The sequence below is a fragment of the Cynocephalus volans genome, chromosome 8 (genome assembly GCF_027409185.1).
Source record: "Cynocephalus volans isolate mCynVol1 chromosome 8, mCynVol1.pri, whole genome shotgun sequence".
NCBI classification, from domain to species: domain Eukaryota; kingdom Metazoa; phylum Chordata; class Mammalia; order Dermoptera; family Cynocephalidae; genus Cynocephalus; species Cynocephalus volans.
The window spans coordinates 136,767,063-136,779,984 of NC_084467.1; the positions used below are offsets into that span (position 1 = coordinate 136,767,063).

The window sequence follows — 12,922 nt, forward strand, 5'->3', positions numbered from 1 at the left end:
ATTTTCAGTTGCAAAACCTACCTGAATCTCCCCCAAAATGGCTAGAGTGATGTCAGTGTCTGGTCTAGCTCTGGCTGCATTCTTTGGGTTTTATCATTGTTCCCCATCTGCATCTCCTGCTGTACATTCGACATCTCACCCCGGGGTCCCTCCTTACCTGCCCTCTCCTCATGCCACCAACACATAGACAGGCAGGTCAGGCACATGGCTAAAACACCAGATAGAGGAAGTAAAAGGTAGGGCAAGGGCTGAGAGAAAAAGCCTTGGGTGGCCAAGATGAAAGATGGATCTTGGCAGGGAGAGACTGAGCCTTGCAGCAAAGGACCAAGAAGCAATGAAAGGGACAGGGAATGTGTACAAAGATTGGATTTGTTAAACTTGGAGCTATAAACCTTCAGTGCTTCGGTGAAGGAGGAAGAGATATCAATGCATGCTCAACCCCAAATTTCAGAGGGTGAGCTCTAAAAAGCCAGAAGCTGGGCTGCACAGAGCTCTTATGGGGCTGGGTGGACCAGAGAGAGGACTTCCCACTAGTCCACGATGTGGTAAATGGTTTCAAGCCAGAGACTGAGGAACCAGACAAGATCCTTAGCAGGAATTCTAGGAAAAGGAAGTGGTGACAGTAATGCGTGGGCAGTTGCTTAGCCCGGGCTGGGGAGCAGTGAGGTTGTTCAAAGCTGTGCTAAGTGGCCAACGAATCCCACCGGCGCTGTCAGCCGCACAAGGTGCGAACCCAGCCTGCAGCCCTCCAGCGAGCTGAGACCCCTGTGTTCACCCAGCACGGCGTGTGGGCAGTGGGGCTCCAGCTCTCTCTGTAGGAGCCTGTGCCTCATTTAATCTCTCAGATGGGAGCAGCTGAAGGGGACTTTGGAAGGTTCCCAGCTATAGTTGAGGTGAGCAGGGCTCCCTCAGCTGGACTCTCTGAGCTGCGTGGCCTGGAAAAGCCAGGGGAAGGCAGCCCGGCCAGCACCCGCCCCACCGATGTGGGCTCCCCAGAGCCGGACCCTGGAAGGAAGCAGAGAAGCAGCTTCCCCCAGGCCTGCCCTCGGTACCTTCTAGACCCAGGGAATGATCACACTGGCTAGGCAGGGCCTTTTCAGGATGATGGGGGGATGGGGGGATGTGGGGAGAGGGTGAAGAAGAGGAGAATGAGCCTCCAAATCCCAAGTCAGTAGCCACATCTGAGGATGACTGAGGCCAGGGCTGGGCCTAGACAGTGCTGTGAAGCAAAGCAGGCTAGGATTGGCCTTGACTACTCTCACTGCTCTGACAATACCTTCCCATCACCATGCCTTTATGCTTGGCCCAGACTGTGAGGGCAGCAACTGGGTGGTATTTATGAATCCCACTTCGCACGGTGCCAGGTATCTAGTAGGTACTTTTCTTAATTTTTAAAAATTATTTTCTTCACTATTCTAAAATAAGAGCTCCTCTCAGAAAAAGGTAAGATTAGCTCACTCACACTGGGGTATAAATGAATGATGACAGCTTAAAGCGTCATTTGCACTAGGGGTATTTCCACCTTACAAGAGGAGAGGGAGAGACGACGTTACACCATGGAGGAGGTGCGCGATGTCCATGCGTGAAGCCTGCTGTGGCTGAGAGGAGCCGTGGGGGGCGTGGAGAAGTGCCCTGGGTGAGCACCTGCTCCCCTTCCAGCACAAACAGCACCAGCTCTTCAGCTTTCCTCAGAGATGCATGTCTTCCATTTGGGTTTCATTTGGTCAATTCTCCTGTTTTCCTTTGCAGGATTCTACGTGCAGGAGATGGCGGACTTGAGCACGGCCAAACTGTACTCGGGGCTGCTGGGGGTGGGGGACGAGATCCTCGAGGTGAATGGGGACAAGGTTGCAAGGCTGGGCTTGGCACACATTAAGGAGCTCCTGGCTCACTCGGAGAGCTTGTCAATCCGTGTCCTGAGGCAGAGGCCTGTCCCACGTTGACGCAGAAGTGTGGTTGCCTGTACTGTCACACCTTTGGAAGCCCTAAACTGCCCCAGGGGGGTTGGCTGGGAATGCTCTGCACAAAGCTGCTTTGTCCACCAAGAACCCAGATCGTGGTGGCATCTAACCCCTCGGGCTGTGGCAGGGCTTCTATGATTGGCTACTCAAGGGAGTGCAAGGAGACTGTATGTGTACATTGTTTAAGCCACTAATTTATGCAGAACTGGGGAGAGAAACTAGGGGTCTCCTTTGTTCCTGGTGGTGTCAACATCCACTTGCTCCTTTGTTGGCAGGGAGGTCAGTGGGCCTTACCTCCAGGTCCCTCTCCCTTCCAAAGGCTCCCCTCACCTCCAGCACTTCAGAAATCCAGAAAGTGCTTGGCCATGTTGGCTTTGAGCCTTTCCCTTTTTCAGCCACGTTCCTCTCTGCTCCTATTCGCCACCTTTGCTCTTTTTTGAGGAATGAGCAGTGTCCTGGAGTAATAGCCTTACAGCCATTGACCATATGTTCCAAAGCAAAAATTGGGACGTGTGGTCTGACAAGTTTTATGCCCTTCTGGGTGTGAAAACATCTGGGAGATATTATCTGGTAGCCAGAATATTATAAAGAATTTCTAGGAAATTTTTATGATACAGAAAGTCGAAGGGAAAAAAATGAAGCCAAGCCCAATTTCAGGCAAGTGCAGCTGGGGTAGCCAGGATCCAGCCAGTGGGACTGGCCAGCCCAGCCCCACCACCACCCTGCCCTCTGCCTCTGCCAGCTGGAGGAGGCTGGCCTCCAGCTCAATTCTCCTGTCCAGCTTAGAGACAGGGCTGCAGCCTGTGCCCAGACCTCCCTGGCAGCAGCTGTGGGTAGGCAGCAGGGAGGCCAGGGGGAGCAGAGGATGGGCCTGAACATTGCCCAGAAGGTTGGGACTCTTCAGGAGTGGATGGCCATGTGTCAGTCTTAAATTATTAAAAATCAAAGCCGAAGCGTCTCCCACTCTGAGTTGCTAGATTCTAGGCTCGATACTCAACCTTTACTGCCATGGGCTGGGATGGGAGGGGTGCGGGCGCAGGCGCAGGCGCAGGCAGTGGGCATGCCACAGGGGAAGGCTGGGAGGCCCTGGGTCAGGGTTATAGCCAGTGTGGCTGCAGAAGCCTCTAGAGACAGGCCTTTGGTTGGAAGAGAGCCCTGGGCAAGCCGATGATCAGGAGGGAATGGAGCTAAGGGGCCGAGACTCGGTGCCACTGAGTAGTGCAGCAGGTAGCTCGGGGCTGCTTTAGAATTTGCTGGGGAGCCAGCAGCATAAAAAAGCCTTCAGCAGAACTGAATTTAAATGTCATGGGCAGCTGTCATCAGGCAAGGAGGACAGTGAAGGAAGCACGTGGCTTGAGGAAGAGGCAGCGGGGCTGTGGGGAAGCAATCCTGTGGAGTGGACGGGGGTGTGTCCTCCTGGCAGCCTTGGCCTCAGGCACCAGTTAAAACCCCTCTTCATTACAGCCCTGGAGGTGGGGTGAGGAGGGGCCCACCTGGTGATGGGACGGAGGAGTGAGGCAGCCCCAGCAGGTGTGCAGAGGGGCCAGTGGGACAAGAGCTTGGCTTCAGGCTGTGAGGAGGGTGCTGGGACACCCCAGAGACCAACCTAGGGCCCCCCAAAGTGTAGAAACAGGCCCATAGCAGGAAACTACAAGTGCAGCTCCTGTACCTCAATTCCTTACCTTGAGGTCACAAAACGAGAAATTTCACATTGAAAAAAGCTTCTAGGAGCAAAAGGCACCTCTGTTCTCTGTATGGCAGGGACGACTTTCCTTCCCCGCTGGGAGGAAGTGGAAATGGGGGGCGCTGGGGCTGGACGGGGACAGGAAAACATCTCAGGAGTATCGAAAGTCTGCATCTATTTAACCTACCAGGTGGTGGGCCAGGCTCTTGACCTGTCTTATTTGGTCCTTAAAATAGTCCTGCCAAGTGTGTCCTTCTGATTCTCTTCATTTTACATAGACGGGGAACCAAGTTCAGTGACAATGACAGGGCCCTCAAATACTGCCCGTCTGACTTGCCCCTTCCCCCCCCCCCCCAGTCCTCCCACGCCAGAAAAGGCTTGACGGACGGGGAAAGGGAGGGAGGCACTCTGGGCAGTGGAGGTGCCCCAGTCTCCGGAGTGTGACCTAATCCCAAGAAGGCGAATGTGCCCCTTCCAGGCATCCCAGCGCCTCCCTGGGGTGAAATGATGCTGGGGACCCTGACGTGTGGATGGGCGAGGCCTGGGGTCCTCCAGCCTCCTGTCTGACCTTGGCCACCTGCTCTTCTCCAGGCAGCTACTGACCTAGAAAGCCTGGTCCAGTCCTCTGATCACAAACCGGACCGTCAGAACCTTCTTACCGAGAACCCAGTTTATTAATCAGGAGCCAGGCCTGTGCCAGGCAGGAGCTTCGGACGTGAGAAAGACGCTCAAACGCAACGGGCCACAGGCTGGGGGAGGCTCACGAACGGTGCCTGGGGCGTGCAGCCGGAGGGGCGGTTCCTGGTGTAGCCTCGTGTGGGGAGCCTGGGCTAAGGGCCGGTCAGCCGGTCAGCGCTCCCAAGGAGGGTTCTGCAGAATGAGCAGGAACTTTCAGCGAGGGCGAGGGCGCTCAGCACAGAAAACAGCGTGTGCAAAGGTGCGGGTTTCCGCGTGCCCAATCTATGCCCCTCCCGCGGTTCACGGAAGGCACCCGGCCTCGGGACTCCACGGAACAGAAAGTGGTACCAACGTTGCTCTCAGACATGTCAATCTCCTTGAGGGGAGCGAGGGAAGACAATTTCAGAAGCCACCAACAGAAACGGCGAGCTCCGGGCGCGTCCCGGGCGGGCGCCTGCTTTGGCCTCTCTTTTTCAGGGGCACCTCGGCGCAGGGGCCGGCGGCAGGCGAGAGCGCGTCCCCTCCGCGGGCGCGGCTGGCGCCGGCTGCCTCGGAAAGGAGGGCCGAGGTCTGTCGCGGACCCTGCGGCCAAGAGGCGACCAAACGGCAGCCGCCCTCGCTCGGACTTCCCGTGACCTTCCAGAAGCAATTTTCCTGCGCCGCTCCTGCCACCTGCAAATCGGGGCGGCAGGGCGGGCTGCGCGCTGGGCCGGAGGCGGCGCGTTCCTACGGCCCGGGCCGCTGTGCACCCGCAGGCCCCGTGCGGGCTGCGCCTTTCCGGCCGCGCGGCTCGTGCCGGGTCTGCCGCCCACGCCGCCCCTTCGGCGCAGACGCGGGCTGGGGGCAGAGGGGGCTCCGGGCGCATCTCCCCTCCTCGTGGACGCCGTCCGTCGCCTCTGTGCCAAGGCCACTTTCCTGAGGCGGGATCCGGACCGGCGACGTCCAGGGGGGCAAGGGCTGGTTAGAACTGCAGGGGCTGGAGCCTGAGGTTTGACCGAAGGCGGCATCTCGGGGATTTTGCACGACCCCCGCCCCCAACAGACACACACGCGTGCACACACAGCGAGGCTCCAGAGGCCGGGATGACGATGGCCCTCGCTTTGCCCTTGAGGCGCGCACGGTTGGGGGCGGGGAGGGGACAGACTGGAGCGCAGCGTGAGCCCGCGCCTTGCTGAGAGCTGTGGGAGGCGGCGCGCCGACCCAGGCTGGGAGGACGGGCAGGAGCTGGCCGCAGGGACGAAGGGAAATGCGGCGGCCCAGGGACTGCACGTGTGTGCGTGGCGGGGACAGTGGGATGTGGGAATGAGCACCAGGCGCATGGATCCCCACATGTCAGGCCTGAGAAAGGAGCCGCAGGCACAGCTCGAATTCTGGAAACCAAGGTTACCAGGGACTTAGGGACGTGAAGTCGTGAGCTCTGTCAGGGTCATTAAGGTCACAATCCTGAATCCTTGCAACTCTTCTAGGGAGAGATTACTTATCTCCGGGTTACAAACGAGGAACCCCACTCAAATGCAAAATCACTTATCCAAGGTCACAACAGCAAATGAGTATGGGACGCAGGACTTGAACCCAGCCCTCTGCGACTGCCAGCTTGCGCTTACCCCTGCGGGGACCCCTCTGCGGCTCACCTCATTCGCAGGCCCGTGATCACCCGCTCCCGGCCCGCGCAGCCTGCGGCCCCGTCCCCGGCGCCTGAGCCCGCTCTGCCGCCGACCTTCACCCGGGCGCGCTGACCTGCGCTTCGGTTTTCCTTCCAGGAAGCGGGGTTAGGAAGGCGGGCAGCTCCCTCTCCCGAGCAGTGCTTACGAACTGCAGGCACAGCTCACTCCGGGGTCACAAACGCGATTTTGTGTCACCAGCATAGAAAAAGAAAAAAAGGAAAGGCTAGGATAGAAAATAGACTGCCTCGTACAAGGGAAGGGTAGGTTTTGTTTGGGAAACTCTTTTTTCGTGTGTGTGTCCTGAGTGGTAATTTAAAGTGTGGTTATGGTTCTGCTGCGGAGCGAGGCAGAAGAAAACACCCTCGGGGCCAAGGCGCAGGAGGCAGCCGCGGCTTCTCCGTTCTGCTCCATTCTGCTCCATCCTGCGTTTGGCAGTCCCACCTCCTCGGGGCGCTGGGGAGGCTGATGAAACCTTCCCCACCTGGCCTCTGGGGAAGAGACATCCTAGATCCGAGATCTCAGTCACCAAAAAGAGCCTGGTGAAACTGGAGTGGAGCGCAATGACATGACTGTGAACAGCCTCCAACATGGCCTCTGGGCAGCAGGAGTCCCACGTGGGTGTTACTGACAGGAGCTTTAGCTTCTGGTACCGGATCCCACCACACCAACTCCACGCATTCATTCACCCACCCATTCTCTTCTGCTTATTCCTGTGCCTATGCTGGAATGCCCTTCCCCTTGTCTACCCACCGAGCCCTTGGCAGCCTTCAAAAACATTAGAGGCGCCTGCCCTGCGAAGCATTTCATGACATCTGCGTGCTGACTTGGGCCCCTCCCCGTAGCTCCCATAGAATCTTGTACCAAGGGCTCTTTATTGTGACTCTTTTCATGCAGAATTGCTTGTTTATTCTCCATCAAACTTACCTGGGAACGACTGGACTTCCCTAGTCCATCTGCCCAGCCTATTTCCCACCCCAAATCTCCAGGTTAGTTCTGGAGCTATTTGAAAGGCCCTGCCGTCACTGATTCCTTCCCTCTCTTCCTGCCCGTCATCCTCTATGAAGTTCCCCTCTTTCCTATAGAGCCAGAGCACCTGCTTAGAAATGGCAACAGCCTTCCTTGGCAAGAAGCTCTACCCAGCTCTCTCAAGCTGTGGGTTTGGCCAGGTCGGAGTGCTGGGCCCCGAGGAAGGGGGCTGCTGGAACTGGCTCTGACATTCTGCCCAGGAGCCAGGGCTTAACAGCTGCCCTGCCAGTCCTGCAGGGTATCTGGGGCTCTCCTGTGGATGTCAGGCTGCCTGCCCGCCTGCCTTTGTCTCATCCTGCAATCTGGGCTCAGGCCCCTACTCACAGTGTGGAGCTGCTCTTAGGGGTCTGGCCAGGTGCCAAGCACTGGGGAGAGGCCTGTGCTGCCCTTGGGATGTCCACATCCCCAGGATGGAGACAGTTACAGCTGTGAGAAAGGCCACTGTGCCAAGGGCTACAATGAAAGCACCAAGGCAATGGAGGCCCCACTCCACCTCGGGAGCAGAAAGGCTTCCCAGGAGAGCCAACCCCAGGCCACTGTGGCCCCAGGCTCCAAGCTCACCAGCCTGCATCCAGCTCTGGTGTTAAACTCAGGAACAAGGAATGCTGGCAGTCATGGGAGCTTGCAGTAGCGTTCGGATGCCACAGTTCGATTCTCATCCTGGGCATCTTAGACTGAGTCTCCAGGTTTTGGGGGGTTGATAGGATAAGAGGTTTGGCTCAATTACTTTTTGCATATTTCCAGCCAAATAAACAAAAGCTCCAAAGCATTTTATCAGCAAGGCTGACCTAAGAGCCTGAACCAGACCATTTCTTGAACTCTACAGTGGGCTTCAAGGGTTTGAGACCAAGTCTAAACTTGATTCCTTACCTTAGGCACACCTAGGAATTCAATGCTTTAATCCACCACAAACTTGCACAGCTGTTTTCATACCTTTTCCCCCTCGTCAGCTTTTTTCTACCATGTCTCAGGTTAGAGGGTGGTTTCGTGGAGCCTCTGCTTGCCACCACTGAAATCACAATGGCGTCATTTTTCTTTTAAGGCAGGCCTCCTGTGGTCCAGTCAGACCTGGGTTCCAATTCTGACTCTACCACTTACTGGTTGTATCCTTCGGCAAATTTCTTCATTGCTCCATGCCTCAGTTTTCAACAGTACCTCCCTCATGGGGTTGCGAGAACTAAATGAAAACAATTTTCTCCCCACCATGGCACTGCAGCCTTGGTCCAGGACCTGCATGGCACATCAGATTCTCACCAAATACTGGCCAGCAGTCTTAGCTACTATTTATATACAAAATTTGAGAAACTTGCTCCCGGAAGAGGGCTGATGACCCCTTTCCAAAGGCTAGTCAATTCTAATGTGAACTTTTGTGACTGGAGACAAAGCATTTAATGGCGTGTATTAGGGAAGGGGATGGGGGGGGAGGAAACACCATCTTGGAGGTCGGATTGGGGAGTACACATCCACAGTAGCTTCTGGAGTCCATCACCCCCTCTCAGAGGTGTAACCGTGGTGACACTGACTGCTCAGGCTCTGCCTGCACCCGCACAAACAGGAGCCACTGCACAAACCCTCCGTCTGTCAGCACCTTCATAGGAGGTGCCTGTTTCCAGACAACTGACACCTGGAGGTGCCAGTTTACTGATTTGAATTTTGTCCTCTTGGACGGTGACCTATTGTGGCAGCATGGAGAGGCCTTCCCTTCCTGGGAGTTTCACTTTTGCCTTTTAATATTTTCAATATGAGTTTAATGTAAGACTCATAGTCAGTGGGGACCTCTGGAATGACAGCAAATCGCTTTTGCTCTGCAGCAGAGCCATGGGTGGAATCGGGCACTGCTGGCACTGGCTCCCTCAGCCTTGCAAATGCAAGCTGTCTCCTCTGTCAAAGCCACACAGTCCCTGTGTCTGCCTTGAGTCAGGGAAGTGATCTGCTTTCCTCAGGTATCCATATAACCATAACTCTCAAAACAAGCACTCATTCCTCTCGCAAGGCTGGTCGGCATGTTGGCATGTTGATTTGCCTGTATCCTTTCTGCCTAGCCATTACAATGTTTGGGAGAAGTCAAACTGGAGGCCTGGGCAGCACTGATATGCCCCTTTCTGTGCTGGGCACTGGCAAGTGGCTTGGCCTCTCGCCAGCTGTGTGACCTTGGGGAAATGACTTCTCTGGGTCCCAGTTTCTTCATCTGTAGATATGAGGTAGATGAGGAAACTTCATAGCTTCATAGAACCATTTCAAGGATTACATGAGTTCATACAAAGTAGTTAGAACAGTGCCTGGCACAGAGAAGGTCTTCAGTATCAGTGAGGACAACAATGGCAACATCCCTGCCCTTAAGGAGCTCAGCAGTTGCAGCAGCTTGTCCCACTCAGAACTTAGGGCGGGCGCTTGCCGCCAGCAACCCAGCTGGCCAGTATCTTGTTTGCCGGCACTTCAGTGGGGGGGGGGGACAAAGGACTCGACTCCTCTCTGTTCTAGTCTCTCTGCCCCCAAGACTACTCGTCCCAATTGAAACTGTAATATTTGAATACACGGTATGATTATTTTGGGGTTTAAGAATTCATAAAACTTGCTTGGCCAGAGAAAGCGCAATTCGTAATTCAGCTCTTCCAGCAGACGCGCACGTGCGCATTTACAGTGGGGACGGGAGAAGGGGGCTTGGATATGAAAAGAAGTCAAACGAAGCAAGAAGCAACCAGCCAACCAAACAGAAAAACACCCAGGACAAAGCTCATGGTCTCTCCGATTCTCTTTAATACTGAACAAGTCTTTATACGGTTTTATCACGATTTCAAGAGTAGAGAAGTAAGAAACATGACCGATAGACTTCAAGGTGTAAAAACATCACTTTTACAGATGGATAGTTGAGTTGTTTTGTTTTACACAAATATTTTTTAAAAGTTTTCAAGTTTATAGCATCATCACATTTTACTTCACGTCAGGATTCCAATCGAAGCCATGGATGACGGGTTTTTTTGCAGGAATGTTTTTTGTATGTATGTATGTATGTATGTATGTATGTATGTATGTATGTATGTATTTTGGTGGCTGGCCAGTATGGGATCCAAACCTGTGACCTTGGTGTTTTAAAGTATGTTTTACTATGTCCTAAAGTCCCCAATGTTGTGGCAGTGGTTGTCAAGTCAGCATGGCATCAGAGCCCCCTGGAGGGCTTGTGGAAACACACTGCCGGCTTCACTCCCAGAGTGGCTGATTCAGTAGGTCTGGGGGAGGGCCTGAGAACCTGCATTTCTAACAAGTTCCCAGGTGATGCTGCCGACGCAGCTGGTCACACACCACACCTGGAGACTCACCCTTATAGAGGACACAAAAATCTACCTGTGGCTGATGTTTGCCAAATTCTGGCACCAGTGCTCTGTCCCTCTTCTCGTTATGCCCATGGGGGAGGCCCCATCTGGAAACCACCCAGGCACACACAATTCTAACCCTTGATCCCACTTCTTTGGTTTGTACCTTCTAGTTACTTAAAATTAAAATGCTGTAAGGTTATTTATCCTGAGGAAAAAATACAATGGTTTATTCCTGCTGAGTTCTGCCATGTATTATACATGCTATTTTTGAATTACACTAATTTCTGATTACAAATGAGCCAGTGAAGGCATATTTCCACTTACAAAAACTGAGCCCATGGTCACTTACAGCCTGGTGTCTTGGCCCTTTCCTAGACAGTTTCCAGGCCACCCCTCGCTGTGGGCAGTCTCTGAAGTCTGTCAAGAGCTGAGCCCAGCCTGGGTCGGTTAGAAAGTAATCACATGGAGCTTAAAAGCAGTTCCAAAAACTTCCTAGTGTAACACTTTGGCTGTCCTGTCCTCACCCCACACAGATGATTGGCACAGATACTCGTTATCTCCAGAACAGATCTTATCTGCAGGCCTTAACACTTGCCACTCAGTAGTAGGATCTCAGCTAAAATCTACCTTCTGCAGAGCAGGAAAGAACAACCCTGGACTTGGTCCCACCCCAGGGCTGACAGAAAGTTTGGCTGGAGCGGAGTACTAGGCTGCCAGGAGGGCTGGGAAATGGGGCTGGAGAGCTCTGGCCAGAGAACAATGAGGTTGGGTGGTCTTACTCCCCCTGAATAACCGAATGGCCTCTGGGTCTGATAACTCATAACCTTTACAAAATTGGTGAAATACACTTTCTTACAAGCATCTGGCTGCAGTTGGCAAAGCAGGTCCATGAAGTGTTCATGTGAAACCCAAGCAGTAGGACGGGCATTAGAATGATAACTGTCTAAGCACAGTTAGTGTCTACACAGCCATGGGGAAGGGCACTTCTGGACAAAGGTCATGTCAGAAGGAAAACAGCATCAACATTTCAGCTTACAGCAGAGGGAAACCAAGTTCGTTCGTTCTTTCTCCCCTCAACCCCCCAATATCTGTATTAGTAAAGACACTGTAAAAAGAACTCCCAAATATATCTAGATCACCGCAACCTGACCAAGGTACCACTACAACTTTCAGAGCTTCACTGTTCGTCCAAAAGGCATAAAACCACCAAGTTGCCTGTGGTGAGGAGTAAGCATGCCACGTTAGACTCAGCCTACCCTAAGTCACTGAGGTCAGCTTCAAGGGCCTTCAGCTTATCCCAGAGAGTCAAGAGCTCCCAGTGGCCAAGTCCAGAATGCAATGCATCAAAGGACCTCCATGTATGCTGGGGTGAGCTGTAATTGTTTCATCTCTGCAAGACGATTGAGCAAAATGATCCCAAGTCTCTCTGAGTCTACCTTAAAGACGATAACTATGGAAGTCAGCTATTGTGGAGTTTCCCCCAACCCTGGGCCATGAGGCACCAGGCTTTAGTCAAGAGACTCACAGCAGGGCTATTCAGGTTTGAAGGATTGTTCTATTCTACTCAAGACTCTCTTAGTTTTCTGGATTCAACACGAGAGCAATTTACCAGTGAGCATTATCAAGTAAACAGGTGAGAAGTGCATCCATGTTCACATACAACAGACCAATGTGGGACTTATAAGACTAAGACCTCTTATTTAAGTATATTTTTTGAAGGCTGGAGTTGGTAAGGGAAGCTGGACATTAAAGACCACCTCTACAATAACGATGTGAAGTAATGCATTTGTTAATTAGCTAGATGTAACCATTCCACAATGTAATACAGTAGTCCCCCTTACAAGTGGTTTCTCTTTCCGAGGTCTGAAAATATTAAAGGGAAAATATCAGAAAAAAACAATTCATCAGTTTAAAATCGCACAGGATTCCGAGTAACATGATGAAATCTCGCGCTGTCCTGCTCCACATCACCTGGGATGTGAATCATCCCTTTGTCCAGCGATCCATGCTGTATACACTACCTGCCTGCCCTGTAGGCACTTAGGTATCACAGTGCTTGTGTTCAAGTAACACTTCTTTTACTTAATAATGGCCCCAAAGAACAGGAGTGTTGATGCTGGCAATTCGGATATGCCAAAGAGAAGCTGTAAAATGCTTTAAATGACAAAGTGAAAGTTCTTATCTTAATAAAAAAAGAAAAAAATTGTGTGCCAGGCTTGCTAATATCTACAGTAGGAACAAATCTCCTATTCGGTAAAGAAGGGACAAGAAATTCCTGCTAGTTTTGCTATCGTACCTCAAACTGCAAAGTTACGGCCACGGTGCATGGTAAGAATTTAAGATGGAAAAGGCATCAAATTTGTGGGTGGAAGACATGAACAGAAACGTGTTCCACCTCACAAAGACTGGGTTTGGTACTGAGGTTTCAGGCATCCACTGGGGGCCTTGGAACATATCCTCAACAGATAAGGGGGGACTACTGTAGTAATATTTAGCCAAGAGAAAAGGTAAAAGAAACAAATGGTTAACAGAGGTGGTTCGGGGCGAGCCCATGGTGCACTCGGGAGAGTGCGGTGCTGGGAGCGCAGCGACGCT

At 52.9% G+C, this 12,922-nt stretch overlaps 2 protein-coding genes across 2 annotated transcripts in view; one reads left to right on the forward strand and one right to left on the reverse strand.

Annotated features, from left to right (window-relative positions):
* Positions 1-1,943, forward strand: part of KIAA1614 (KIAA1614 ortholog) — a 36,982-nt gene extending 35,039 nt beyond the window's left edge. Inside the window, exon 10 of the mRNA XM_063105027.1 lies at positions 1,750-1,943. Coding sequence (XP_062961097.1) covers positions 1,750-1,943 — 194 coding nt within the window. The remainder of the gene's footprint in view (positions 1-1,749) is intronic.
* The window catches only part of STX6 (syntaxin 6), a 77,617-nt gene that overhangs the window by 7,517 nt on the left and 57,178 nt on the right, over positions 1-12,922 (reverse strand). The window lies entirely within an intron of this gene.